The sequence below is a fragment of the Ursus maritimus genome, unplaced genomic scaffold, assembly GCF_017311325.1.
Source record: "Ursus maritimus isolate PB19 unplaced genomic scaffold, ASM1731132v1 scaffold_5, whole genome shotgun sequence".
Lineage (NCBI taxonomy): Eukaryota > Metazoa > Chordata > Mammalia > Carnivora > Ursidae > Ursus > Ursus maritimus.
The window spans coordinates 76,953,733-76,981,354 of NW_024426663.1; the positions used below are offsets into that span (position 1 = coordinate 76,953,733).

At 48.2% G+C, this 27,622-nt stretch overlaps 1 protein-coding gene across 3 annotated transcripts; it reads right to left on the bottom strand.

Annotated features, from left to right (window-relative positions):
• Positions 1-3,233: 3,233 nt before the first annotated feature.
• On the bottom strand, positions 3,234-26,514 carry ZNF354A (zinc finger protein 354A). Of its 3 annotated transcripts, none has more exons than XM_040622594.1 (5): positions 26,323-26,514; positions 25,159-25,244; positions 20,604-20,730; positions 19,756-19,851; positions 3,234-5,360 (listed from the first exon to the last, which is right to left on the bottom strand). In XM_040622594.1, the coding sequence occupies exons 2-5, from the start codon at positions 25,189-25,191 to the stop codon at positions 3,802-3,804; spliced, it is 1,815 nt and encodes a 604-aa protein (XP_040478528.1). In that variant the 5' UTR covers positions 25,192-25,244; positions 26,323-26,514; the 3' UTR covers positions 3,234-3,801. The 3 variants fall into 3 exon arrangements, with proteins under 3 accessions (XP_040478528.1, XP_040478529.1, XP_008707719.2); XM_040622595.1 differs by having other exon boundaries at positions 25,159-25,352; XM_008709497.2 differs by lacking the exon at positions 26,323-26,514 and having other exon boundaries at positions 25,159-26,118.
• Between the last annotated feature and the right edge of the window lie 1,108 nt (positions 26,515-27,622).

Genomic DNA, 27,622 nt, shown 5'->3' on the forward strand with positions numbered 1-27,622 from the left:
GTTGTCTGCCGCGCTATGCGGAAGTGCGGAGTGTGGGCAGAACCACCAATGTCTTCCATGGAATCCACTCTACTTTGTTCTAACTTTGTATAAGTTGTCTGCACTTTTGCCCATCCATCAAAATGCATTTGTATTATGTCTACTAAAAGCAGTACACCCTTCCTCATAACATAATGAGTTTCTGCAAAAATTTTATATTACTGAGGTCTCACCTGGAAGGGATTTTACTTGCAATACCTTCCAAGCAAGTGTTTTTCATGAGAACAACATTGCACAAGCAAAGGGACTTTTTTCCTGCATTGTGATTACTTACATCTTGGGCTATGTTGTAACAAGACGAAGCCTTTTGGAACTTTAATAATCTCTGAAATCATAAATCAAGCAATTACATTTTCATTACCTCAGTATTTTATGCTGACACTTGAAAACTCATCTGCAGTTTTAGAATCAGTAAAAATGCCTGGTATGTGCAATCAATTACTGGTGCTAAAAAGATTGATGATACACAGTGTGAATAATCGTTACAACCTCTATGATTATTTTCATCTAAATTTCTTTTAATCAGAAAATGTTACTTTGTCCCTTTATAGTTGAGGTAATCATAAATCTCTTACGTTTACCTTTTAGTATATGCTGGTTTATGACTTTCCACTAATTTTGATACTGAATGAACAGTTTCATACTGTAGAAGTTTCATTTCATTTGTTTTTTTTTTAAAGATTTTATTTATTTATTCGACAGGATAGAGACAGCCAGTGAGAGAGGGAACACAAGCAGGGGGAGTGGGAGAGGAAGAAGCAGGCTCATAGCAGAGGAGCCTGATGTGGGGCTCGATCCCAGAACGCCGGGATCACACCCTGAGCCGAAGGCAGACGCTTAACCGCTGTGCCACCCAGGCGCCCCAGAAGTTTCGTTTCTTAAAATTATTTTTTTTAGAGAGTGAGAGAGAGCACAAGCAGGGTATGGGGGGGAAGGTCGGAGGGAGAGAGAGAATCTTAAGCAGGCTCAGCACAGAGCCTGACGTGGGGCTCCATCTCACAACCTGAGATCATGACCTGTGCTGAAATCAGCAGTTGGACGCTTCACCCACTGAGCCACCCAGGCACCCCTACTGCGAAAGTTTCAAAAGGACGTTTTCCTGGTTCGATAGACACCCAATGTTCTGACGATTAATGAAATTTACACTTGCATTTGGGATTCAAATATACAAAACACAGATAATAGCAATCAACACAAAAATTGGAAAATATTGAATATGATAATCTCATGGCCTCATTGGCGCATTTGTCGATCATGTGGCTGAGGTGATAACAGTAAACAGGGTTGAACTGTTGAAATGGTTGCAAACTAACCAACAGGTTGAACTTGATATCTAATGCAGAAAAGCAAAACTTCATGTATGTCTACAAGGAAAAGCTGTATTTGCAAGAACAGCCTCCCTGAAGAAAGCCAGAGCTGATCTCCTATAAGATTTTTGGAAAGCTCTGTCTAGGGATTGGTGGATTTTCAAAAGTAGGTATTTATAGATTGAGAAGACTTTCAACTGTGTTAGTGTGATCCCTGGAATAAGGCTGTTATTGACTGGCATACTTCCTGTGGCCATTTGCTAATTGACTAAGAGGCATGAGACGGTCTACTAACTGGTTGACTTTCAGAAAGTGGAGTCTGTCATTAACGTGTTCACTTTCGGAAGCATGGCTGCTGTTGCTGATTGTCAGAGCACACGAACTCACCCGAAGTTCTAACAGTGATTATTTGTTCACAACTTGAGACTTTGGCAAAAAGAAGTCAGCCTTCTTTTAAGGTGGAAAACAAGACTTGCCATTCTCAGTTCCCCCATGTGGTCTTCCCCCAGCCACAGACACAGGAGACTTCAAAGTATCGTTCAGATCTTTATTTGGGGAGTATGAGTTTCAGCTAGTGCTGCCATTTAAGTAACTTAAGTGCCAATGACTGAAGCAGAAAAAGAACTCTAACGGCTGAATTTTCATTATTGGGGAAAAAAAGCCCCCACAACTGATGACATTAAGGGCAACCTGCCAAAGTCAATTCGGGATGCAGGACAAAATCGTTGAATACGAGACATGTCCTACACAGACAGTGTATCTGGACACCCTACCTGGGTCAGCTTAGCCTCTTCGCACTCACCAACCTCACCTGTTTGCTTGTGAACACCATGTCTTATTTACTCAATGCATTACCTGTCTCCTAGTCTCTATCCATCTATCCTGCATGAGTCTGGTCTCTCGTTCGTGTATCACTTGAGTTACAACAGGCCAGATTTCTAGGTGTCTATCTGTACAGCTTTCTTCAACCCCCTAAATCCATCTTCTACACATTGTTGCCAGAACAATTTCCACCAATTTTGGATAAAATGCTAACTTCTTCACATGGCAAATAAGTCACGAGTTATCTGGTGACTGTTTGACTCAAACTTTAACATGTCGCTCTCCTGCGCATTAATTCTGTATTTGTGTCTTCACGGAGGTGTCATGACTGTTACCCACCTCTACCTTTATGCATGCAGTCTCCTCTTATCTAGAACGGTCATTTCACCCTCTGGAGAGTTCCTATTCTTCCAAAACCTGGCCTAGCCACACTGCCTCAGGAAAGCTTTGTCTCCAGGTTTCCTTGGTTAGGTTTGATCTCTTTCTTCGTCCTGTGCAAATCCCTAACATTCTTGCACTGCAACATACTGTCGTAACTTACGTATTTGCTTGTTAAAAGCACATTTACGTACTGTGATATAATAATTGGCTTCCTCACTGCTAGTTCTTCAACTCAGCTCTGTCCTCTTTCCCCAAATTCACTGCAACTCTAAGGGCTGTGTCTTTCTTCTTAAGGCTCCCAGTATGCAATACAGTACCTGCCCCAGAGCTAGGGTTAAAAAAAAAAAAGTTAATTTCCTGAAGTTGTGGGGACACCAAGTAAGGAAAACCTACTTCTTAGGTCATAAAATAATAGATGTATCTTTCAATATTTTGGCACAGGTTATTAGATTCATTAAATTTCTTTTGACAGCTCCGTTGTGAATTTATATTTAATAGCATTAAACTTGAAATAATTGCATATTTTTCCCATTTAATGTACCTAGGATGACAGCTTACAGTATATAGCTGGCATGCTTCTTCATAAATGACCTCAACGCTAAAGAAAGAAAGAAATTTCGAGAACGGCACTAGCAATTGGTTAGAAAATTCCCAAATCACAGCAATTACTAGAAGAACACAGGATGAAGAGAACAGACTTTTATTTCTATTTTTAAATGAAATCCATGCACAGAGTTTGACATCAGGTCAGGAAAAGGACAAACCCCAGAAACAGAGAGGTAGTTCACAACTTTTTTTCTTTTATTTGGTCCTTTTCTCTAAAAGTGTATAATTCAATCACATTTGTTATATGCTATTAAACGTTAGTTGTAAAAAAAAAAAGTATTACCAATTTGTAAGTTTCTTTTTAAGGAGAAATCCAGTGCACACCTCCCCTCACCCAGATGTTTATGACAACCACATATGGTATCTCAGATACACTGCTGTGTAAGAATTATTTTACAAATGCCCAAAGTCAGTGTCTCCAGCTGTGAATTCTTCATTTCAGGTTATTTTCAAAAGTGCCCGGCAGGCATGAACACTTTCTACTTTCCTCATGATCTGTTACATAGTCAAGGCTTATCCTTGGAATCTGGTATCTGACGAGGCCTACATTACAGAAACGTTTTTCCTATCCATTACTTTCGTTATATCACTCTCGTGTCTTCCGCTGAGCTTTGGTTTAAGGCTTTCACACATGCAAATCTACTCTCTAGGGGTTCTCTTCGATGTGGATTTTGTAATGATTAGTAAGAGATGACCTGTGGTTGAAAAGTTTCCCACATGTAGTGCATTCATAGGGTTTCTCTCCAGTATGAATTCTCTGATGGGCAATACGTGATGAGCTCTGTCTGAAAGTTTTCCCACATGTGTTACATTTAAAGGGCTTCTCTCCTGTATGAATCCTCCGATGCTGAATAAGAGCTGAACTTTGGCCAAAAGATATCCCACATTCCTCACATCGATATGGTTTCTCTCCTGTGTGAATTCTCTGATGATTACTAAGGGATGAGTTGCACCTGAATGTTTTCCCACACTCGTTGCATTTGTAGGGTCTTTCTCCGGTATGCATCCTCTGATGTTGAATGAGAGCTGAACTCTGTCGGAAGGCTTTCCCACACACTTTACACTTACACGGTTTCTCTCCAGTGTGAATTCTTTCATGAATGATAAGCGTCGAGTGGGAACTTAAGGCTTTACCACATTCGTTACAGTTATAAAACTTCTCACCGGTATGAATTATCCGGTGTCTGTTAAGTCGTGAAATAGAAGTAAAGCCTTTTCCACATTCATTACATCGATAGGGCTTTTCTCCAGTGTGAATCCGTTCGTGCTGGATAAGAGACGCACTCTGACTGAAGGCTCTCCCACATTCGCTGCACTTAAAAGGTTTCTCTCCCGTGTGAATCCTCTGATGATAACGAAGGGATGAGCTAGACTTAAAGGTGTTGCCACATTCATTACATAAATAGGACTTCTTTCTGAGATGAATTCTCTGACATCCTGGAAGGGATGTGCTGGATGCTTTCCTGCCGGGATTATATCTATGGGGATTTTCTCCAGCATGGATTTTTTGATGTATAAAAAGGCCAGACCTTCTGCTGAAGGATTTACCACATTCTTTACATCTATAGGATTTCTCCACAGTGTGGGTTCTTAGGTGTTTGTAAAGGGATGTACTCAGAGTGAAGGCTTTCCCACATTCTTTACACACGTAGGGCTTCTCTCCAGTATGAGTTATTTGATGCTGAATGAGAGCTGAACTTTGGTTAAAGGCTTTCGAACATTCTTTACATTTAAATAATTTCTCTCCACTATGGTTTTTCTCATGTTTGCGAAGGGACGAAGTGTTAATGAAGGTTTTCTCACATATGCTACATTTATAGCGTTTCTCTGTGCTGGTGATTTTTGGTTGATTAAGCAAATATGGATTCTGTTTGAAGCTGTTTCCTTGTATTTCACATTTTGGTGGTGTTTTTTCTCTGGGAACCATCTGTTGCCTAACAAGGACCGACTTTGGGCTGAAGTTTTGGCCAAATTCATTATTTTTATGGCTTCTTTCTACAATGAGGATTTTTTTGTGGGTGACTGAAACTGCCTGAATACTTTCTTTTTTCTCCTGCTTTTTCTCTAATCTGTCTTCATAAATGCAGGGTTTTTCTGATTTAAAGTCCCAGGGTCCATTTCTTCTGGATCTTCTCATTATCAGCTCCTGAAAAGAAGAATCTTGCGTCTGAGTTGACTTCGTGGTTTTGTGACTGCTCTTCCACCCTGGAGGGGAAAAAAAAACTAAAGATGTTTCATGTGATGCGGTTTTCGGCTACTGAGACTAAATGTAGAGAATAAATAAGTATTGATGGTATTTATTTATTTATTTATTTTTAAAGATTTTACGTGTTTCTTTGTCAGAGAGAGTGAGAGCACAAGCAGGGCGAGCAGCAGGCAGAGGGAGAATCAGGGTCCCCGCTGAGCAGGGAGCCTGACGCGGGACTCGATCCCAGGATCCTGGGATCATGACCTGAGCCGAAGGCAGACGCTTAACTGACTGAGCCACTCAGGCACCCCAAGTATTGATGTTATTTAAATAGGGCCTTTAGGGGCGCCTGGGTGGCACAGCGGTTAAGTGCCTGCCTTCGGCTCAGGGCATGATCCCGGCGTTCTGGGATCGAGCCCCACATCAGGCTCCTCTGCTGGGAGCCTGCTCTTCCTCTCCCACTCCCCCTGCTTGTGTTCCCTCTCTCGCTGGCTGTCTCTATCTCTGTCAAATAAATAAATAAAAATCTTAAAAAAAAAATAGGGCCCTTATCTGGGCAGCTATAAGAGAAAAACAAAAGATATAAGCAATAGAGAAAAAGAATCACTGGGAACTGAAGTACTAAGGTGGAGAAAAGAATAAAACAAACCTATTTAAAGAAGATGAGTGTAAGAGCAACCAGGAGAGCACGAATTGGGAAAGGCAGTCTAGGATCGGTCCAAAGCCATCACGGACTCTGAAATTATTCTCATGACATTTCTCTTCATTGTGTGTTATCTTCCTAATCTGTAAAGTCGTCCCCACTTTCCCTCATGTCCAATTCCTTTGTATCCTTCAGATTCAATTCAAAAGTTAATGGGGTCCTTTCTTGACTCTGAGTTTCTATGCCCATTCCCCTTATTATAGTACTTGCCACAGTACTTAAAATATATGTTACATGCCTTTGTATTATATAATTATGTATCTACCTATATCTAAATATATTAGACTTTCCTTTTTTTAAAAGATTTTATTTATTTATATTTATTTATTTTTTTAAAGATTTTATTTATTTATTTGACAGAGAGAGAGGCAGCAAGAGAGGGAACACAAGCAGGGGGAGTGGCAGGGAGAGGGAGAAATAGGGAGCCCGATGTGGGGCTCGATCTCAGAACCCTGGGATCATGACCTGAGCCGAAGGCAGACGCTTAACGACTAAGCCACCCAGGCACCCCTAAGATTTTATTTATTTACTTGACAGTGAGAGAGAGAAAGTACAAGCAGGGGGAGTGGCAGGGAGAGGGAGAAATAGGGAGCCCGATGTGGGGCTCGATCCCAAGACCTGAGCTGAAGGCAGACCCTTAACCAACCGAGCCACCCAGGCACCCCTAGACTTTCCTCTTCTACCATAAGAGTTCTCTGCAAGCAGATTAGCATGCCCTGTTGACAGATCCTCCTGATGGCACCTGAATTATACATGAAACGTTTTAATTTTCCTTAATCACTTATATATTTCTAATTTGAACAATGTCAGTCTCGATTCCTTATTTCACACACACACACACACACACACACACACACACACACACACACTCACACATGCACACACAATTCAAACACTTGAGGTTGCCTTCCAGGACAGGGCATTACATGAGTGATGGGAGATCATCGTATGGGTGATTACATCCAGGGCCAGTTCAAGCAGAAGCGTGTTCCGGAGTTAGACTAGAGGCGCTGCAGGTAGGCAGGAAGCCAACAGGGGCAAGCTAGGAAGGCAGCCTTGCTCATGTGTCAAGCAAAAGAAGCTATGCAGACAGTGTGGAAAAGAGTCAAAGAGAACAAGATGGGCATAAATATAAAAAGGTAAAAAGGGCTAGCATGATAGAGTGGTAAGAAATAGAACTGAACTCAATAAACATTAAAATTGGGAGAGGATGCCATTCATAAACTCTTAACTTGTCCCCGGGGCGCAGCCGTGAGTGGCATTTCTCCTCTGCGTCTCACTGTGGTGGAGATTCCCATCTGATGTGCCCTCTCTCACCTGTGTACGAATGCTTTCTGCTTGGTGAACATAATGTATTCTGTTTTGCTCTTTTCTACAAGCTTTACTGCTCAGTCTCCTTCCTGAATAACTTTTTCTGTTCCCTCTTTAAAATTCGGAATTTCCCCCTCCACTCTGTACACCTTCCTTGGCTCATTTTACATGCATTCACGTCTTTACTATTTTTTTAAGATTTTTAAAAAATGTATTCATTTGAGAGCGAGCATGCAAGTGAGAGCACGAGCTGGGGGGAGGGGCAGAAGGAAAGGGAGAAGCGGACTCCCCACTGAGTGAGGTGCCCGACACGGGGCTCGATCTCAGGACCCTGGGATCGTGACCTGAGCCAAAGGCAGACGCTTACCCGACTGAGTCCCTCAGGCACCCCAATGTCTTTACCATTTATTGTAAGGGAAAGAAGAGTGTTCTACTCTCTGCCCAACACCTTCCTTGTTCCTTCCCCAGTGAATTCTTGCTAAGTTACGAGTAAAGCCCTGAGCACTGGATCAGATGCCTAGATGGTATTTTGTTTCTCATGCTTCACTGTTTGCACCACAGTTTCCTAACTAGTCTGTTTCCTGGCCTCAAGTCTTGTTCTCTACTAATTTAGTCTACGCACTGCAACTAGGGCAATCTTTTTAAAATCCACATCTTAGCATGCTATAAACTTCCTTAAGATCTCCCAAATTTATCTCAATAATTCATATATAAGGGTCAGCGTACTTAATGCAGTGAACGAGGTGTTTCATGATTTCACCTCTATCTGTCTTACTCTCCCTTCCATGGCTTCTTGCCAGGTATGTAAAACTACATGCAGTTTCTGGAGCACCTTTTTTTTTTTTAACGTAGTCTCCATGCCCAAAAAGAAACCCAATGTGGGGCTTGAACTCACAACCCTGAGATCAAGAGCTGGGATGCTTAACCGACGGGGCCACCTAAGTGCTCCTTATTTATTTTTGCATATGGTGGAGACGTCCTTTCCATCACAAATATTTACTAAGTGCCTATTATGGACTAGGTAACATTCTAGGGAATGTCGATAATGTCATGACTGAGACAGAGTTCCAGCCTTTCAAGAGCTTATACTTTGGTGTGTGTGAGCGTGAGTGTGTGTGTGTGTGTCTGTGTGTGTGTGTGTGTATGTGAGTGAGTGCTGGGGGAGAGGGGATGAAGTGACAAATAAGTAAATAAAAGCCGTACGGATATGTGAAGAAAGAGCTTCCCAGGCAAAGGAAACAGCAAACACAGAAGTGTGGAGACTCCTGAGGAACTGCAAAGAGAATGTGTGGGTACAATGTCGTCAGCAAGAGGGATGACGCCGAGTAAAACAGGAGCACCAGGAAGGGGCAAACCAAGTAAGGCCTTGTGGTGAGGAGTTCAGAATTTTGTTCTTTAAAAAAAAAAAAAAGATTCCTTTGAGAGAGAGCACGCTCATGTGCGCTCTTGCAAACGGGGGCAGGGTGCAGAGGGAGAGGGAAAGGGAGAGGGAGAGGAAGAATCCCCAAGCAGACTCCCCAGAGAGCATGGAGCCCAACGCGGGGCTCAATCCCAGGACCCTGAGACCATGACCTGAGCCGAAATCAAGAGTTGGCAGCTCAATGGACTGGGCCACCCAGACGCCCCTGGAATTTTATTCTAAGCACAACGGGAAGCCAGGGGAAATGACATGCTCACTCAGGCGGGCCACTGTGTAGACAACAGTCCGATGGGGCCCAGGTGGAAGCAAGGAGGGGAGAAAGCACTCAGAAGGTTGTTGGAGTTATTGGGCTGAGCAAGGGGGGTGCAGGCACGGAAAACGTAGCTGGATATCCTACTGAGGTGATAACATGACTGGGCTTGCTGGCGGACGGTGTGTGGGGTGCTGAGCACGAATAAAGTAGTTATTAATAAAACAGATCACTCCTAGGTTTCCAGCTTGAAAATGATGAATGTCGCACAAGCCACTGAGAAGGGAAGACCAGAAAAGGGGCAAGTCTGGGGGCGCGTTCAGTTCCAACGTGTTCGTCCTGGCTGAGGTGCCTTTACGTCTCGACCCTCAAGGAAGATGCTTGGTCAGTTTGGAGTTCGGGGATGAGGCTGGGGCTACAGTTGGGCATCTGGGAGTCCTCAGTAGGTTTTCTTTAAAGCCGAAGCGCTGAAAACTCGCTTAGGCATGGCAACATCAGAGGTCAAGAAAGGGAGGAAAATCAGAAGGGCACAGTGTTCCAGAAGCCAAAGGAAGAAAGTACCGCGGGGAGGAGTGAGCGAGCAAGTCTGGAAAACCAGCTGAGGACCAGAAACTTAACCCTGCCTGTGCCACGGTAGAGACTGAGATTTAGTGGCCGTGGCTTTTGGGGAACAGTGAGGAAGAACCGCAATGGCGCGCACGGAGGAAACAAGGGGAGACGACAAGGTGGGAACATCCATACAGAGATGCTCTTGAAAGTTTTGTCTGGAGCTGAACAGAGACATGGGACACGGGGAATTTCTCTGTTTTAATGGAAGTGATTACAGCTATGAGGGTCCATATCCACACTGGGAAACTCACCTCAGCGCTCCTTGGAGCGCCCGTGCCTTAGCCCTGAATGTGGGTTTCCCACCACAGTGGACACGAGAGCCGGCCCGTGGAAACCCTAACTGTTCTTCGTGACCTGCTTAGTGTTTTCACAGCCGCACACATCTGCCTCCTGAAGTGGGACTTCTGCTCTGTTCCCGAGTCCAGCCTGGGCCTGAGCCACCTCACAAACAAGGTTAGGACGGAGTCAGAAGTCTGGAGACCAGAGCGACCCTGCTCTGACCGTGACCCGGCCAGCACCTGGCATCAGTTCTCGACTCTCCTCCCTTGGCTCTTAGGACACTCGGGGGGCCTCTCCCCGGCCTTCTCGCCCCACGCCCACACCTCCTGCGTGAGGGACCATCCTGACTCCTCTCAGAACATTTTAAACAGCTATTTCCAACCGCCTGCTAGACTTGCCGTTTGAGTCTCTTTTCAAATTTAGGCTGTCCAGATCCGAACCCAGTGCGTTCCTTTTCAAACCTTTTTTCTGCTTTGCAGCACAGAATCCCATTCTAAGCTTTTCAGTGACTTTGCTGTAGATCGTTCCATCTCAGATTCTTCTCTCTCCTGCACTCCAAGTGTGGTCAGTCAACAAATTCTCTCCGATCTCCTAAGGTGTCTCTAACGACCGTCATTAGGACATCCAAATTCAGGATCTTACTCCAGACTGACACTGCTACTGATCCTTGGTTTGATCCTTTGACTCTAGTTTCTCGTGTATCTGGTACTATTTTCCACTGGATTTATCCCTCTTACTACATGTACCTCCTCTTATTGCTTCAAAAAGCATCGACCGCTCCTTATTTCATTCATTCGTCAAATATTTTAAAAAGCACCTACACAGGGCAGGCTCTAGCCTACGCACCGGTGACCCATCAGACCTTCCAGATCAGTAATGAAACGGTTCGTGTCTGCAAGGACTTCCCAGCTTGGCGTTAGAGACAAAGAAGGAACAGGTCGTCACATCGCAATGTGATACTTTTCACAACAAAATCACAAGGTAGAAATGGACGTGAATGTGCGCTTAGAAGCACCATCCAAACTCCCTCAGTGGAGGGTGCAAACGGGGAAGGGGTACTTCCGGGAGGTGGTTAGAGTCTTCTGGAAGAAATCTCTAAGATGGGATTTTAAAGGATTAGCTGGAGGCTGGATGGTGTGAGGGCTGAAGCAGCATCAATGTCCTTGAACCTGAGACAACCTTCCGGGCTTCGTTCCTAATGTATCCGTCCCCGCCTTAGCACGTGGTTGGTCAGATTCAAAGTTATTCCTGTAAAACGTCATATGCATTTCGCAGAGACTCTCCGGGAAGTCCAAGGACTCAGGGAGCCACATGGCTGGAATTACACCTAACTCCGTGACTGGGTAGCATACACAGTTATAAACTTCCTCCGTAATGTCTGTGTTGGTGAAAAAGAGAAATGCTGTTTTAGAAATGTTGTTGCTGGGGCGCCTGGGTGGCTCAGTCGTTAAGCGTCTGCCTTCGGCTCAGGGCGTGATCCCGGAGTCCTGCGATCGAGCCCCACATCAGGCTCCTCCACTGGGAGCCTGCTTCTTCCTCTCCCACTCCCCCTGCTTGTGTTCCCTCTCTCGCTGGCTGTCTCTATCTCTGTCAAATGTATAAATAAAATCTTAAAAAAAAAAAAAATCTTTAAAAAAAAAGAAATTTTGTTGCTAATGCTAACTTCTAAAGCTTTTTATTATGGAAAGCGGTCAACATGTACAAAAAGTAGAGTGAATTGTACAGTGAATCTCCAAGCCAGCTTCCACAATCACTAATGCTGTTTCAACTATTACCTTGTCACGAGTTGAACTGTGTCAGCCAAAAAGGCTGTGCTGAAGTTCTAAGTTCCAGTAACTCAGAGTGTGACCTTATTTGGAAACTGTGTCTTCGAAGGTTTAATCAAGTTAAGATGAGGTCATCAGGTCCTAATCCAGTATGACTGGAGTGCTTAGAGAAGGAAGTCTGGACACAGGCACGCACAGTGAAGGCACACGGGAACACCGAGTGACAAGAGAAGTAGAAGTGGGAGTGACACAGCCACAGCCAACGAAGATTGCCGGCCACCCCCGGCAGCTAGGAAGAGGCAAGGAAGGAATGTACCAGGGTCCCGGGGGGAGCGGGGCCTGTCAATATCTTAGTTTTGGATTTCTAGCCTCAAGAATCATGAGACAGTAAATTTCTGTTGTTTCAAGCCACACGGTGTGTGCTATTTTGACGGAACAGGCTGAATACATGGCTACACACGACAGAGCCTGGTCCGGTAAACCCAGATACTCCGTCACTGCGTCCCTCAGAGGTCAGAACGCACTTCCCAAAGCTAAGAACTCTCCTTGGAAACACAACCACATAATCATCTTACTGAGATAGGGAAACGGAAGGGACCCCAGACAATCCAGACTGTTTTCTGGCTGCCTCTGGTCTTGCTACGACCTGCGCCCCCACCTTATGCGTGCCTTAATGCGTGTCCTCCTTGCAAAGGTCGAGGAGTTAATGATTTCTTTGGAGTCTTCCAGCACAATAGGTAACATCTAAGGAGCGACCGGGCAAGGCAAGTCCTCATGTATGTCATGTAGTTTCCAAGACTGCTGACGACCGACACCTGGACCCAAGACACCTGGCTCCAGGGAATAAGTGACTTACAGAGGACATCTGAGCACTCGTCTTTATCTTGACCTGTCCTTGAGAGGACATGTTACAGCAGACCACCGTCCTCAACAAAACCTCAGGCCCCAAGCAAAGATGAGACTCACTCTTCTTTCCTGAGTCTCCCAGACACTGTCTGTACCTGTCCTCTCTTTGGATCTTCAATGAACTTTGCTCGAGTTTGACTTCTATCCTGCGAGATGCCAAAGACCCTCTTGGCTGGTCCTGCGGACCACCTCTGGGTCTTCAGATCTGGCCTGCCTACTGTTTGAAGTTATTTTTGCCCATAAGGTAATTAAAGTTGTGCACCCATTCCCACGTAGGGGGAGAAAGGCGGTTCCCACACTAACAACAAGCAGTTCTTGGGACACCAACTGGGTGTCCTAGAATTCAACTCAGCTAGCTACCTAGAGAGCATCACACCCCACCGGTTAAGGGCTCAGTCCTCCAAGACTGTCCCCTGTCCCCTTCAGACACCAGTTGCAAGCCTAAATTATCATCTGTGCTTTTGATCAATGGGTTATAAATCGGAGGTTCCCACAACCCCCTCCTTGGCTTCGATTAATTAGCTAGAGTGGCTCACAGAACTCAAATTTTTTACTTCCTAAATCACTCATTTTTTATAAAAGGATGTAACTCAGCAACAGCCAGATGGAAGAGATGCATCTGGCAATGTTCAGGGGAAAAGGCAAGAAGCTTCCATGCCTTGTCTGGGTGTACCACTCTCCCCAGATCTCCACGTTAGCCAACCAGGTAGCCCTCTGAACCCTGTCCTTTTGGGTTTTTATGCGGCCTTCATTACACAGGCATGATGGATTAAATGATTGCCCCTTGCAACTGATTCAAGGAGGAGGTCGGGGGCTGGAACTGAAAATTCCAACTCTAACCACAGGGTTGATTCCCCTAGCAACCACCGCCCATCCTTGGGTGGGGTCCAAAAGCCACTCTACTAACATTACAAGTGACCTTTAGGACTCTCCTAACTTAGGAAATTTCAAGGGTTTTGGGAACTCTGTGCCAGAAATGGGTGGAGACCAATTATGTATTATTATAAATCAAAATATCACAGGGAGAGATCATTAAGGAAGTTTATCCAAACTGCTGCGATAACGAAGAATTATTTCAAATGTCCTTGTATGTGACACAGCCACCAACCTGAAAGGCAATCAGGGCCATCTGTTTCATTTGCTAGCAATATTTATGGACTTTTTCATTTGAATTCTGGTTTTATACTTTTATGAAACATTTGTATAGTTTCCAAAGACAAAATTATGAAAACAAGATACCTTTAAAATATCCTAGTTCCTATCCCCGTTCTTTCTCTTTTTTTTTACATTACTGTCTTTATAGGTAACCATTTTTATTGATCTATTTTTACTTTTTTTTTTTTTTTTTTGGTGGCGAGGTGGGATGGGCTTTTCTCTCCTTTTTAAAAACCTAATCAAACAGACGTTTGTTTTGCTTTGTTATTTCCTCCCTCCTTACCTAAAAGTACACGTTTCCCCACCTAGTAATATACCATGGAGGTCACCCCGTGGTGGAATTTACAGAGGTCTTCCCCGAAGTGTGTGTGAGCGTGCCACAGCTTATTCAACCAGATTCCTCCGTTAGCTCTTATTTAAACCGTGATCCATCCCAGGACGTTACACGGGTACGTGATAAAGGTACAGCTTTAAACCAATACCCATCGTGTGAATCAGCAACCATACCATTTATAAAATCCTAGCCCGAACTACGCCTGCTGGGCTAACATTATCCACAGCTGCATACAACTGAAGTCACTCTGAGCTCCTCCCTGGAGAGAGGAAGCCCTCTCTGGAAGCCATGAAGAATTTCAATACACACCAGGTGACTGACGGGCAAAAGAACGTGCGCTGTATACTATAATCGGAGAGGACAAAGGGCAACGAGGGGATGTACAGAAATGTCTGTTTCTACGTGCACAGAAGAGCGCCTCCTTCTCCACATCCGCTCTTGTGCGGTATCTCACACCTGTTCCCCTCCTCCCGTTCATCACCCCCTTGGGCTCCGTTCTGGCTTCTGTCATCAGCCACTCTCGCTAAGGTAGCCACGACCTCCAGGTGCTGAGACAAAATGCTCTCTGCAGCTCCCAGCAAACCAACCTGTCAGCCGCGGCTCACCGGGACCCCTTGTTTGCCTCAAGCAGCCCTCTTCCGAGGCTCTGGTGACCCCCGCTTTGCTCCACATTCCCTGCCTTCCCACCAGCCTCAGTCTCCTCTGTGCACTTAGGTTCTTCTGTGTGATATTCAATCCTGGGGGCTCCCTCAGGTTTAGTCCTTGGACTCCAATTCTCTTTGCTCTTCTGCACTCTTTCCATAGCCAGCTTCGATTCCGAACGATAAATGCAAGGGGAGACTTCTCTCCAACCCAGTTATACACGAGCCCCCTCAAAATAGCAACTTAGATGTCTCAACGACTCCTCAAATTCAACATGCCTGAAACTGAATTCACGATCGTTCCCTCCAACCTGTAGAACCAACCCCTTGTCTCTAGAAATGGCACTGGTTCTGTATCACAACCCTAAGAGGTGTCCTAACATCTCTCCCTCAGCAAATCAGTTTCTCAGACGTGTTTATTCTACCACCTACATGGGTCTCAAACCCCTCTGCTTCTCCCCACCTCCGCTGCTCCCATCCTGTGACAAGCCTTGACTTCAATGACGTCCTATTTTTCCTTCTGCAGGATACCCGCACCTCTCTTCCCCGTGGGCCCATTTCTCTCCACCTGGCCACGAGATGCCAGAGTTCCTCGAGACTGAGCCCTGGGCTCTTTTTTGCTCTTATGGTACTCTGAACCCACTCTACAGGCTGACTCAAACTCACCCACTGTTTCAATTACCCTGTACTGACCAGGGTCTCCCAAATTTCCATTTCGCACCCAGTCTGTATTTGAGGGGAGGGACTCCAAATCTAACAGGAGACTTGACCTCTTCCCTGGGATAACTGGGTCAACCAAAGACAACTTAATTCATCCAAAACCCAATTTCTACCCTCCCCCAAATCTGATGTCCTTGCGGTGTCACCATCTCAGTGAATGAGATCACTGTCTGATTCAGAACAAGCCACAAACCAAGCACCCTTGATAACACACCTCCTTTATCTTCACATTAAATCCATCTCCAAGCCAGCTTCTCTTACCTCCCAAGTGTCTCTGACACTCGTTCACTTCTTTCTGTCCCCATCACCACCAACCTAGCCGAGTCATTCGTGCCTTCATGAATTGGAAGCCTACTCTGACCGGGCACTGTTTCAGGCACTGGGGAAATGCGAACAAACCAGAGAACCCGGCACGAGGGAGTTTACAACCCAGAGAAGATGGAGAGGATATGTGAATATATACGATCAGCAGTGACGAGCACCCTGAGGAAAATAAAGCCTGGTGAGGGGACAGAGAATGTGGAGGACAGAAGGCCACGTTTTGGATGGGCTGAATCTCTTTGAGAAAGTACCATCTGAGCAGAAACCTGGGCAACTCAAGGAAGTGTCACGGGGGCTCGTGGCCATCGGGAAAAATGGTTAGGGAAAGGAAAAGCAGGTGCAGGGGCCCCAAGGTGGGAGTCGGCCTGGCCTGGCCTGGCCTGCCTGAACGTACAGGGTGGCCACACTGCTTAGAGTCCTCGAATGCAGGGCAGAGTGGAAGAAGATGAAGAGGGAGACAGGGCCGGACCCTGCAGGCTCTGGAGGCCATACTGGGGACTCTGGATTGTGCTCCCTGGGATGGAAGCTACGAGAGGTTTTGTGCAGGGAAGTGTGATGACCTGATTAGCCTTTTTTTTTTTTTTTAAGATTTTATTTATTTCTCAGAGAAAGAGAGAGTGTGAGCACAAGCAGGGGGAGGGGCACAGGGAGAAGCAGACTCCCTGCTGAGCAGGGAGCCCAATGCGGGACTCGATCCCACGACCCTGGGATCATGACCTGAGCTGAAGGCAGACGCTTAACCGCCTGAGCCACCACCTGGGCATCCCGATTTACTTTTTAATAGAGCATTCTGGCAGCTACAGGAACAGAGGTTGGTGGTAGGAGGGAGGTACAGGGCCAGCGGGAGTCTTCTTGGGGAGGGGGGTGGGCAGGGGATAAGGACAAGACTGACCAGACATACTGGAGATGCCTACAGGGCACGTGGGCTCAGCTTTCACTCCTAAGGGAGTCACTCTTTAAATCCACCGCCCACTGGGTCACTGGGCTGCTAAGGGCAGCACCTCTGTGCCCGTTAGAAAAAGATGCCCAGCCCTCTGTGCGGGGGGCAGTGCCCAGGCGACCCCTCAGCTGACCACGTGGTGGCACGGCTTCAGTCCCCCCACCAGGCTTCTTACACTGAGATGACAAAGGAAGAGAAAATGACGGGGGGGGGGGGGGGCAAATCCGCTGTTTACCCAGATCATCCCCGCATTTTTAAATTTTAGATTTCAGGACTATTCCACATTCGGTGTAAAGCTAACTCATGCTGTACAGGCTGGTGTAATCACCTCATGACGGCTCTTCTGGAAAAGCCCCACCTCAGCTGTGCTCATTCTTAAGCGAGAGACTCAGAGGAGACGCACACCCTTCGTGCCACCTCCTTCCATCTCTCAATTTAAACACACGCACCCCGGGCGTGACCGTTTGTTTTTCTCTGCTTTGTTTTTCCTACTTGTGAATAGTTTTGAAATACAAATTAATTCTCTTTCTTTTAGAAAAGGACATGTGGAGGCCGCTAGGGGTTGCAGGAGTCCTACCCTGGGAGCACGGGCTTCTCCGTCACTGGCTGTGCAGGGGCAGGTTTCGGTTCTGGTCTAGAGTTAACCGCCTGAGGTCCTTCCAGAACCCCCAGTCCTGCACCTGTGCTCACAGGGAAGGGAGCTGCCCCTGGGACGGAAGCTCTTCTGAGGCCACGTTGGTCCCGGCAGACGGAGACGCGCGAAAGGGCTGCGGGACAGATGACCACGCGCCAGCACTGCCAGGCCCGGGTGACCGGCAGCTCTGAGGAAGGAGGGGAGGACGGTCCGTCCCGTCCGGAGACATGCACGTACTGCTCAGCTGCGCTGTTGCCCTCAGGGACGTCTCCCCGAACCCGAGGAGGAGGCTGGCTGAGGACTCCAGCCCCGTCCCCCGGTGGCCCCCCCGCCTCTCGGACCCTCAGCACTTGGGGGTGGCCTCTGCCAGCTTCCCAACCTTCGTGTCTTTCTCCCAAACCAGAGTTACAAAGACAGACATCCAGACAAGGGTGGTTCCCGCAGCAGAAACCTCAGCGCACGGTGGGAAGAAAGCTCCCCTGGCCCAGGGGTTTGAGGAAGGGGACAGCCGGGCCCGCAGCTCCTCTGCGGGGCCCACGGCATGAGGGGCCGTCAGGGACACGTCTGGACAGACAACAGCTGGGACGAGCCCCCACTTCCACGCCAACAGGCCCCCCGTGGTCTGCAGGCTACTATCAGCAGAGTCTACACCGGGGCCGTGGTCAGGCTACTTCTAACCCTCCAGGCGCCCTGCCTCGCTCTCAGACGCCGACCAAATCCTGTGTCCGGCTCCCGGCTCAGTGGGATCAGGTCCCTGCTGCTATCTCCTGGCTCCGGGCAGCACATGCTGGCCTCCTTTCTCTGGACTCACACAGCCCTTTCCTGTGGCTGGACTATGGCTCCACATCCTGGGATCCCAGCTCCTCCGGGAAGCCTCTGCCCGCACCGCCCCTCCCGCTGCACGCTCTCACAGCACCCTGCATCTTTCCTGCGGGGTCATTCCACACCCCCTCAGCGCACGATCACTTCTCTCCCCTCTCGACTGTGACCTCCAGCCGGCAGGACCTGCGTCTTTCTGCCCCATGTCGCATCGCCAGTGCCCAGGGCAGAGCTTACGCACCATTCATTATGGGACAGGAAAGCAGTGGCTGGGGGTTTGAACCTGGACCCTGCCCCATTCATCAGCTCTCTGTCCCCAACTTCCCTGTCAGCCGCCTCTCCGGTTTCTCTCTGATGACTTCTCAGGCTCAGCCTATCTTCTTGCCTAAGCCACCTCGTAAATGGCGAGGTTTCCTGGGATGCTGTCCTCCGCTGTGTCCTCACCTGGTCAGCTCAAGGCGTCACGTGCCACCTTTGTACCGACTGCTACCTGACCTCCCTTCCGAGTTCCCACAGACCTCATAGGACTATCCACCAGCATCTCTCCCCGAACATTCCACTCACATCTCCAGGGAGACCCATCCCACAGTGAAGTCAGCCTACAGACTTAACAAAGGGGCCCCTCTTCTTTCCCCCTGGACCCCAGGGCCCATGCCTTTGTCCAGACCCTAGATACATCTCACCTACCTTATTGCAAGTGTCTCCAGGAAGGTTCCACGTGGGGTTTCCCCTCACTTTAAATCTACTCCCCACAATGCTCCAACGTGACCATGCTTATTAAACTCAAATTATACAAGGACTTCATGAATCTATTCTCTATGAAATGTTCAGATTACATAAAACTGAAGCCCTTTCACCCCACTCCTTCTCGATCCCGTTCCCAGCGGAGCTCCTGGCACAGCTCAAGTGTGTCCCCTCACCTTTGTGTCTGCACTTCACACACATTATACACACACAGCCACGTCATCTCCCTTCAGCATCAGTGGGGACACATCAGCACGATGCTCCCTCGCCCCAGCTCTGTCCACACCAGCTGCTCTTGTTTCTGACACTGGCATTCGATGCCGGAGCAGGGACTCGCCCCAGCTTCTCCAGCCGCGTCCTTACCGGAGGACATTTACATTGTTTCAGATTTCAGCCAATTTTTCTAAAATACCAAGAACTTCTGTCTTCCGCTTAAAATCCCTCATTTCCATGGGACGGTCTCATATCTGAGTCTTGCCAAAGCCCACTGTGACGCAGCCCTGCTAGCTTTCTGACACCCTTTCCTTCCTCGGCTCCTTCTCTCCCAGACCCTGAGCCTCAGTCAGAATGATTTTCTGCCATTCCTTAAATACACTGTTTGCTGACTGAATACCCGATGTGCAGCCCTCCTCTGAGAACAGGAAGGAATAAGAAGAGACCCTGAGAGATTCACTTGGGAAGTGATTACCAGAGAATAAGAGGAAGCTCGCATCCGGGGCCTGAGCGTCACCTCTCCGCCACCTCTCGAGGACAGAGGCCCAGGAGAAACTTTCCCGACCGACATCTCCAAGCCGCACTGTCCACTTACCACCCAGACTGCTGCCCGCGCCCGTCCCGGCCCCTCAGTCCCACCCACTCACCTAGAGAGGGGCCTCCAGGACTTTCTTTCTCTACCTTCCAGGGATCTTCTCCTTGCTGCAACAGGGAGATCACTTTTGGTTTGGAAAACAGGAGTCCTGTCGTAGACACACACACACAAAAAAAAAAAAAAAAAGAAAGAGAAAAGGTTTTGTTTTGACTCAAAGAGGCATCACGGATCTGAGTGGAAAACTCAGGGGATGGCACAAAGAGCTTCGGTGGGGTGCTCGAGCCGTGCCCGTGACCTGAGGGCATATGTGGGGGGAAAGGCAAGGGGCATGGCTTCGTAGTAAGTAGCTGTAGGTTAGGAAATAGGGTACACATGCCGCTTTGATGACTAGAGTATGGATGGCTTTCTACAGAAGAGGGAATACGTTAGATGTACAGACGAAATATTTGTAAACAGGTACCCACAGCAAGATACTGTGCACCAAGTGCCCTGTTTACAATAAGAATGCACCATCTGACTCTCTTTCAAAGAGGGATCGTACATCGTTCGTCTGTCTGGAAGGGAGAATCGGGAAAGGCTGGGGACAGGTTAATGAAGACGGCTGAGGGATGCTCTCTGCTGTGAGCTGAGCAAACAAATCACGGAAAATCATAGCAGGAGAATGTTGCCTGAACTCTGAGGGAATTTCTAACGTGCAAGTATGTTAACCATTCCACGCGTGGGACAAATCCACGCCTGTAAGGGGAAAGAAGTTTTAAATATTTACTTATTCACAATGTGTACAATCCTAAGGCAAAATTCAGCTACAAGTTCCCGTTGACCCATGGCTTCTATGCAGGGAAGCAGGTGCTGACTTATGCTAACGTCTGACTTTCTCATCTACAGGGACAGTTCCCTTACCCAGTGAGACCAGGTTAGTGTAGTTCTCCAGCATCACTTCCTGGTACACGTTTCTCTGAGAAGGACCCAGCTTCCTCCACTCATCCCGCGTAAAGAGCACAGCCACATCCTCGAAGGTCACCGACACCTGGAATGACAAGCCATCCCAGCTCACCCAGGACCTCCCATCACACAGAGTGAAGAAGGCGGCAGTGGGGGGTAGATGGACTGCCATGAAAGGCCTCTTCTTCTTTTTTAAGATTTTATTTATTTATTTGAGAGACAGAGAGAGAGAAAGCACAAGAAGGAGGGGCAGAGGGAGAAACAAACTCCCCACTGAGCAGGGAGCCTGACCTGGGGCTTGATTCCAGGACACTGAGATCATGACCGGAGCCAAGGGCAGATGGTTAGCTGTGGCGCCCCATGAAATGCTTCTGATGTCATTCTGGTTTCTGAAGGTTTCAGGTCATTTGTTTAATGAACATCGGCCAGTGACAACTAAACAGCATGGAGTATTAACCAGGCCCTGTGTCAACTACCATGAGAAGTGGGGAGGAATGAAGACCATTGCTAGGTGTGTTAATTAGAATAATCTTTCTGATGACAATTTGACGTTACGTATTTAAAGCTTTAAAATGTGCATATCCTTTAACTTATCAGTTACTATATTGGTATCATAATAAATAGTGCGTAAAAATGCACATCCAAGGGTATTCACCACAGAGTTAGTGATCGCAAAAAAAATGTAAACAACCCAAATAATCACTGATGCAGGCTAGGTTAACCAGCTTCAGGCGCGATCTGTGTGCTTACTGAAGCCAGAGGACAGTAATCATGGAAATTAAAATAGCTACTGTTTATTGAATGCTTTCTTCGGACCGACTACTCTTCCTAGAGATTTATATTAACCATTACTATAAATATGTATCTTTACAACAATCCTGTAAAACAGGTACTGTTACTGCCCCCATTTTACACAAGAAAAAACGAAGAGAAATTTGTCCAAGTCAAATAGCTGGTATACAGGAAACCTCACTCCTCCTCTGCGTCTCCTGTCACTACTACAATACTACTTTACTTCTGATCCCAGACATGTGGCTTTTCCACACACCAAGCAGTTGGGTGACACCAGCTAGGCGTCCTACAATTTACCTCAATTCTCATGCCATCGACCGGGAGAGACGGGCAGATCCCACAGGTTAAGGGCTCAGTCCCACAAGACTGCCCCCACTTCAGATACCAATCGTGAGGCCAGACTGTCACCTGTGCTTCCAGCCGACGGGCTATGAGTCAGAGGGTTCTACAAGCCCCTCCTTGGGTTTAATTAACTCGCTAAAGTGGCAAATGCAGGAGAAGTGCCACAGTGCACGAAAGCATTTACTTACTAGGTTACTGGTTTATTATAGAAGGACAGGACTCAGGGACAGCCAGATGGGAGCGATGCCTAGGGCAGGGTAAGTGGGAAGGGGTGTGGGGCTTTTATGCCCTCTCTGGATGCACCAGCTTCCCCATCTACAAGTGCTCACCAGCCGAGAAGCTCTCGGAACCTTGTCCTCATGGGTTTTTACACAGGCTTCATTACACAGGCACCATGGATTAAATCACTGACCATTACGTAGGCATGACTGGCCCCTGGGTTGGGGGCGGACCTGAAACTTCCAACACTCTAATCAAGGTTGGTTTTCTGGCCAACCAGCTCGGATCCTTAGGGGCTTTCCAAAAGTCACCTCATTCATATCAACTCTGGCTTGGTCGAAATGGCTTATTATGAATAATAACACACACCCATTTCATCTTTATTGCTCTGAAGTTTTTTCAAGAACAAACCCCACATATAACTAATCACTTAGCTTCCAAAACCCTTATAATTTCCTATGTGCTGGGAACAGGGCTGAAGACCAAATGTATATTTGCTATTATAAATCACAGTGGCGCAGCTGGTCAGCGGTTAGAGGTAGAATTTCAGGCTGGAGGAGGTCCAAGGCTCCATTCCTCTCTGCAAAACTGCCTGTCTCAATGTCTACCTCATGGTGTTAAGAAATAAATGAGATAGGGGGCGCCAGGGTGGCACAGCGGTTAAGCGTCTGCCTTCGGCTCAGGGCGTGATCCCGGCGTTATGGGATGGAGCCCCACATCAGGCTCCTCTGCTATGAGCCTGCTTCTTCCTCTCCCACTCCCCCTGCTTGTGTTCCCTCTCTCGCTGGCTGTCTCTATCTCTGTCAAATAAATAAATAAAATCTTAAAAAAAAAAAAGAAATAAATGAGATAATCTATACAATGGAGACAGGAAGAACGATGTGAATGTACTTAATTCCACGGAGCTACGCATCCAAAATGGGTTAAAGTGGTAAATGTTACATCATGCATATTTTATCACACGAAAAAAGTTAAAATGGTAAAATAAATGCATACATATGTACATATAAATACACACATAAATAAAAAACAAAGGTGAATAGAAAAAGAGTCTGATGGACATATACCAAAGGGGTGACAGTGACTATCTCTAGATACTGGGATAAGAGAGATTTCACTTTCTTCTTTGTGTATATATTTTTTATGCTCTGAAATTTTAAACATGAACAGACAATACATGTATAAGGTAATTTATTGGCACGTGGGGGGAATGCAAGAAATAACTGTAGCCCTCAAAAGAACTTACAATTCAACTGGCAGACAAGATAAGAGCATGAAATAATTTGATCAATAAAAGAAAAATGTGTAGCTGGACAGGAACATACACCATCTCCCTGCTCAATCCTTATTTTATTTTAAAGACTTTTATTTATTTATTTGATGGAGAGAGAGTACAAGGAAGGGGAGCAGCAGGGAGAGGGAGAAGCAGACTCCCCACTCAGCAGAGAGCCCAACATGGGGCTCGATCCCTGGACCCCGGAATCATGACCTGAGCCGAAGGCAGATGCTTCACCGACTGAGCCACCCAGGAGGCCCTCAATCCTCATTTTAGAGATGAGGACCAGAACGTCCAGGACAGTCAGGACCCCAGACCACATACTTTATCAGGGGCAGAGGCAGGACAATAATTAAAGTTTTCTGTTGACCCACTAGGTATATTCTCCCTCTGGTCTTAAATGCCATCACAGAGTCTTACACAAAAGCCCACGCAGGACGGACATATGGGAGCAGGTGAGGTTAGGGAGAATGCCACATGCATTCGCTCCCCTGCAGGGATGGAGAACATTCTGGGCAAGAGAGCAACATGGCTCTGTGGGAACGGGAGAGGAAAGCGTTAGAAAAAAGCAGCCCAGATGTGCACGGGCCGGCCCCAGCCCGAAGATCAACCACCACCGCGTTTCATGGGCCCAAATACAACAGGACAGCGGAGAAGAGCTCCGGGAACACGGGGCTGGATCTGCCCCGGGTTCTGAAAGAGACACCAGGGGAATAGCTGTGCAGTGACAAGCCCCGACCCAGAGGCCAGACACGCTGGGGTGCGAATTCAGGTTACTGGACATCTCTGAGCCTCGGTTTGCTCATGTGTAAAACGGGGATGATCACTGCTGTGCTGGCTGAGAGTGAGAACAAAGGCAAAGCCCTCAGGCCGACTCCCAGCAACATTAACTGTTGCTGTTAGATGAAGACGAGCAATGAAAGGACAAGTCCTAGTGACACGGTACAGCAGTTCCCACCTGTCAGCATGAGCGGTATTATCACCACGGTAGCATCATCCGGCTCCCACGACCACCCCATGTTGGGCATCTGCTAGTGCCCAGCCCCGATCTAAACACTTTCCATGCACTAACTCCCGTGATCCGCCCACCTACCCCGTGAGGTCGGCATGCTTGCTATTCCCATTGTCCAGGCGAGGAAACGCAGGGAGAGATGGAGCTATTTGTCCAAGGCCCACAAACAACCGAGGAGATGGGTTCAAGCCCGGCAGTCTGGCTTCAAGCCCTGCTTCTTACCCACTGGAGACCCTGCTCTCCTCTCCTGATATCCCGCGAAACCCTCCCCTGGGGAGTCTTCTCTCTGCCCCTTGCAGTCCAGAGATCTCTCCAACTCTGTTGCCTCCAACACACTTATTCCTTGTTCTTGCACTGGCTCACTCGGACCGGGTCCCTTCCCCATTTCCAACAACAGAAGGATGAAAGTGGCAGGTCTAGAACAGTTTTCAAGAGAGTGTAGAAGCAAGGCACATGATCCACAAAGTAGAGGGAGAAAAAACTAACAATGGTGGGTTGGAGAAGCCTAGGGAAGGTATCCTAAAGAAAAGCCGAGGGTAGGGAGGGAGACCAGGGCGAGCCAAGGAAGCGGGGCCAGAAAGGAACTGCTAAATGTGCGTGTTTGTTCTGTCCCTACAGGGCATCTGACCTGTCAAGTTAGTTATCATACACTGCACTGAGATTAATGAATATGTAGAAGTGTCTGTTAGGAAAAGAAAAGAGAAACACTAGACACTGATTGGCAGGGAGAAGGCAAACACATTCCCTACAGAATCCACCTAAGAGCTTGGGCTCCAGGTCCTATAGAAGACTGTACGGAGTAGAGAACTTCAGTATGAGAATTAAAAAAAAAAAAATTCTGTTTCTAAGACTTAAGATGGCAATGAACTCACTTGAGACCTTGCTTCCCTCGGTCCCATAGCCATATCTTCTTTCTGGGCTCTTCCCCGAGAATGGATGCAGTCTCCAGAAGGCAGATCTGGAAGAGGAAAAAGGGAGCCAGGAGGGAGAAGCCCCTTCTGCTTTCCAGCCCTGAGAATCACCAGCTCTGAAATCCTTACACCACCTGAGAATGACACCACGTGCCCTGGGAAAGGGAAGTCAGAAGGAGCTGGGGGTAGGCAGGCCCAGAGACAAGGACTAGCCCACAGAGGTCCGGGCCCCAACCCTTCCCCGAGTGGCTCAGAGAAAAAGGCCCTAGGACTCCAGCTGCAGTAGCAGCAGCAAAGAATCACTGAACCTCCCCGCGGGCCAGGCACCGCCCACATGGCTCAGTCCCGCAGCACAGCTGGCATTGTCCACGCCTGTTTTACAGATCAGGAAACTGAGGGCAGAGCGGGAGCCACTTGCCCCAGTGCACACAGCCAGCGAGGGCGCACCGGGATCCATACCGCGCGCTCCAGAGCACCTGCTCTAACCTCACTGCCCGCAGGGGACAACTTTTCTCCACCTCAAGCTGCCCCCCGCCCAACTCCTCCCCCTCCTGTCAAGGAATCTTCCTTCCAGGTTTTCAGAGAAAGTGCTTCGGAAAAGGTTGACAGCAGTTTTCCTCCGGCGGCCAGAGGGCTGCCGTCTGGAGGAGCAGGCACAGAAGCCGAAAAGCTGGGTTCCAGTCCAGGTTCTGCCCTGGAGGGAAGCCGGCAACTCACTTCTATCGGAAAACACATCTCTGCGCCTGCAGCCCGGGAGGGGAGCGGCGCCGGGGAGGGGCGGAAACACCGTTCCTCACGTTCACTGACAGCCCGTAGCAAATCCAAACGCCGGCAGGGCCCCGCAGGTAGCGCGCTGGGCACGGGTCCGCAGGGAGCAGGAGGGTGACCTGGGCCTGGGCCAGTGGGGACAAGTGCCCGACCTGCCGCGGTCACGGGCGCGTCCGCGGGTCGGCCGGTGCGGGGCAGGCGGGCACATCGGGGGTGCCGGCCCTCGGCCCCCAGCCCGCGCCCACAAAGGCCCCGCTCGCGCCTCTCGGGCCTGTGCCCCGCGCGTCCCGGCGCCGCATCCTCCCGAGGCCGCGGTCCTCCCTCCGTCCCGCATTCCGCCGACCCTCCGCCGCTCACCTCGCCCAGGCCTCGGGGTTCCGGGGGCTGCGCCTCCCCGGCCGTGCTCCGCAGGCCGACCCTCCGGCACTGCCCGGGCGGACAGCAGCCTGGGGTCGCGACTCCTTCCCGGGCGATGCCTGGGCCGACTTCAAGTCCCTGAGCCGCCCGCTCCGGCAGCAAACCACCGGCGTCCCGCGCAGGTCCGGAGAGGCGGGACGGGAGGCGGGGGAGGACGCCCGCAATGCCTCTGGTGATTGTAGTCCACGAGAGAACCAAGCATTCTGGGAACTGTAGTTCCCCGCGCCAGCCTACGAGGCGGGTCCCGGGCTCGCCTGTCAAGCGCCCGGCTCCCACTTCCGGGCTCGCGGTCGCACCCCTTGGGCTACTAGGCGCGTGGCTCCAGGTTCCTCAGGAAGGAAATGGAGGTTTGCTGAGGGCCGTGTGTCTTGTAGCTGTGCATCTGCATAAATAATACGAAGGCAAGTAGACAACCGTCGAGAACAAACCTATTTCCCTTTCAGTGATTCAAAGTGTACCGAGCACCTGCTGTGTTCCAAACGCCATTGTAAGTGGTTGGAAGTATGTCAGTCAACAAAACAAAGTTAATTACTTTCGGTAACTTTTTTTTTTTCGGTCATGGGGCGGTAGAGAGCAGACAATAAGCCATGAATATAATCATACAGAATTTAGAAGGTAAGTTATGGGAAAAAGTGAACGAGCAGTTTCGGAAGTATTTAGGGTAGATATGGAGGCAGTTTGTAGCAAGGAATGGGGTCACGGATACCCCACCCTCGTGTTAATATAGCAGGAAACGAACTCTTGCTAAGATAGAGTAAGTATCCTTCCACGAATTTTTGTTCAAGTATTTTGGCTATAATGAGCTCACATGAATAATCATCATCATGCCAACTTGTAAATACAAATGCTGAGATTTTTATTGGTTTCATTGAATCTGCAAATTGGGAAAGTTGATAGCTTCACCATACTGATTCTCATCCATTACCACGGTATTGTCACCGTACACAAAGCGTCTGCCCCTTGCGGGGCATCAGGCAATTAGCTAAGTCTCTTGGTTGGAGCAAAAAGTTTTTATTACTTGCTTCAAGTGAGGAGACGGGGAGGTTAATTGTCAAATCATTGTCTTCCCATGCGGTTAGTGCAGGAAGCTCTTATTCAGTGTGCTAGGGGGCAGGGAGCTGGATACATCTGGGAACTTACACATATTTTGTTAGGCACTTTGGTTCAACTGCAAATACCTAGCTTGTCGGTAGCTTGTCAACACGCTAGTGCATACATTGTATGTTAAAAAAAAAAAAAA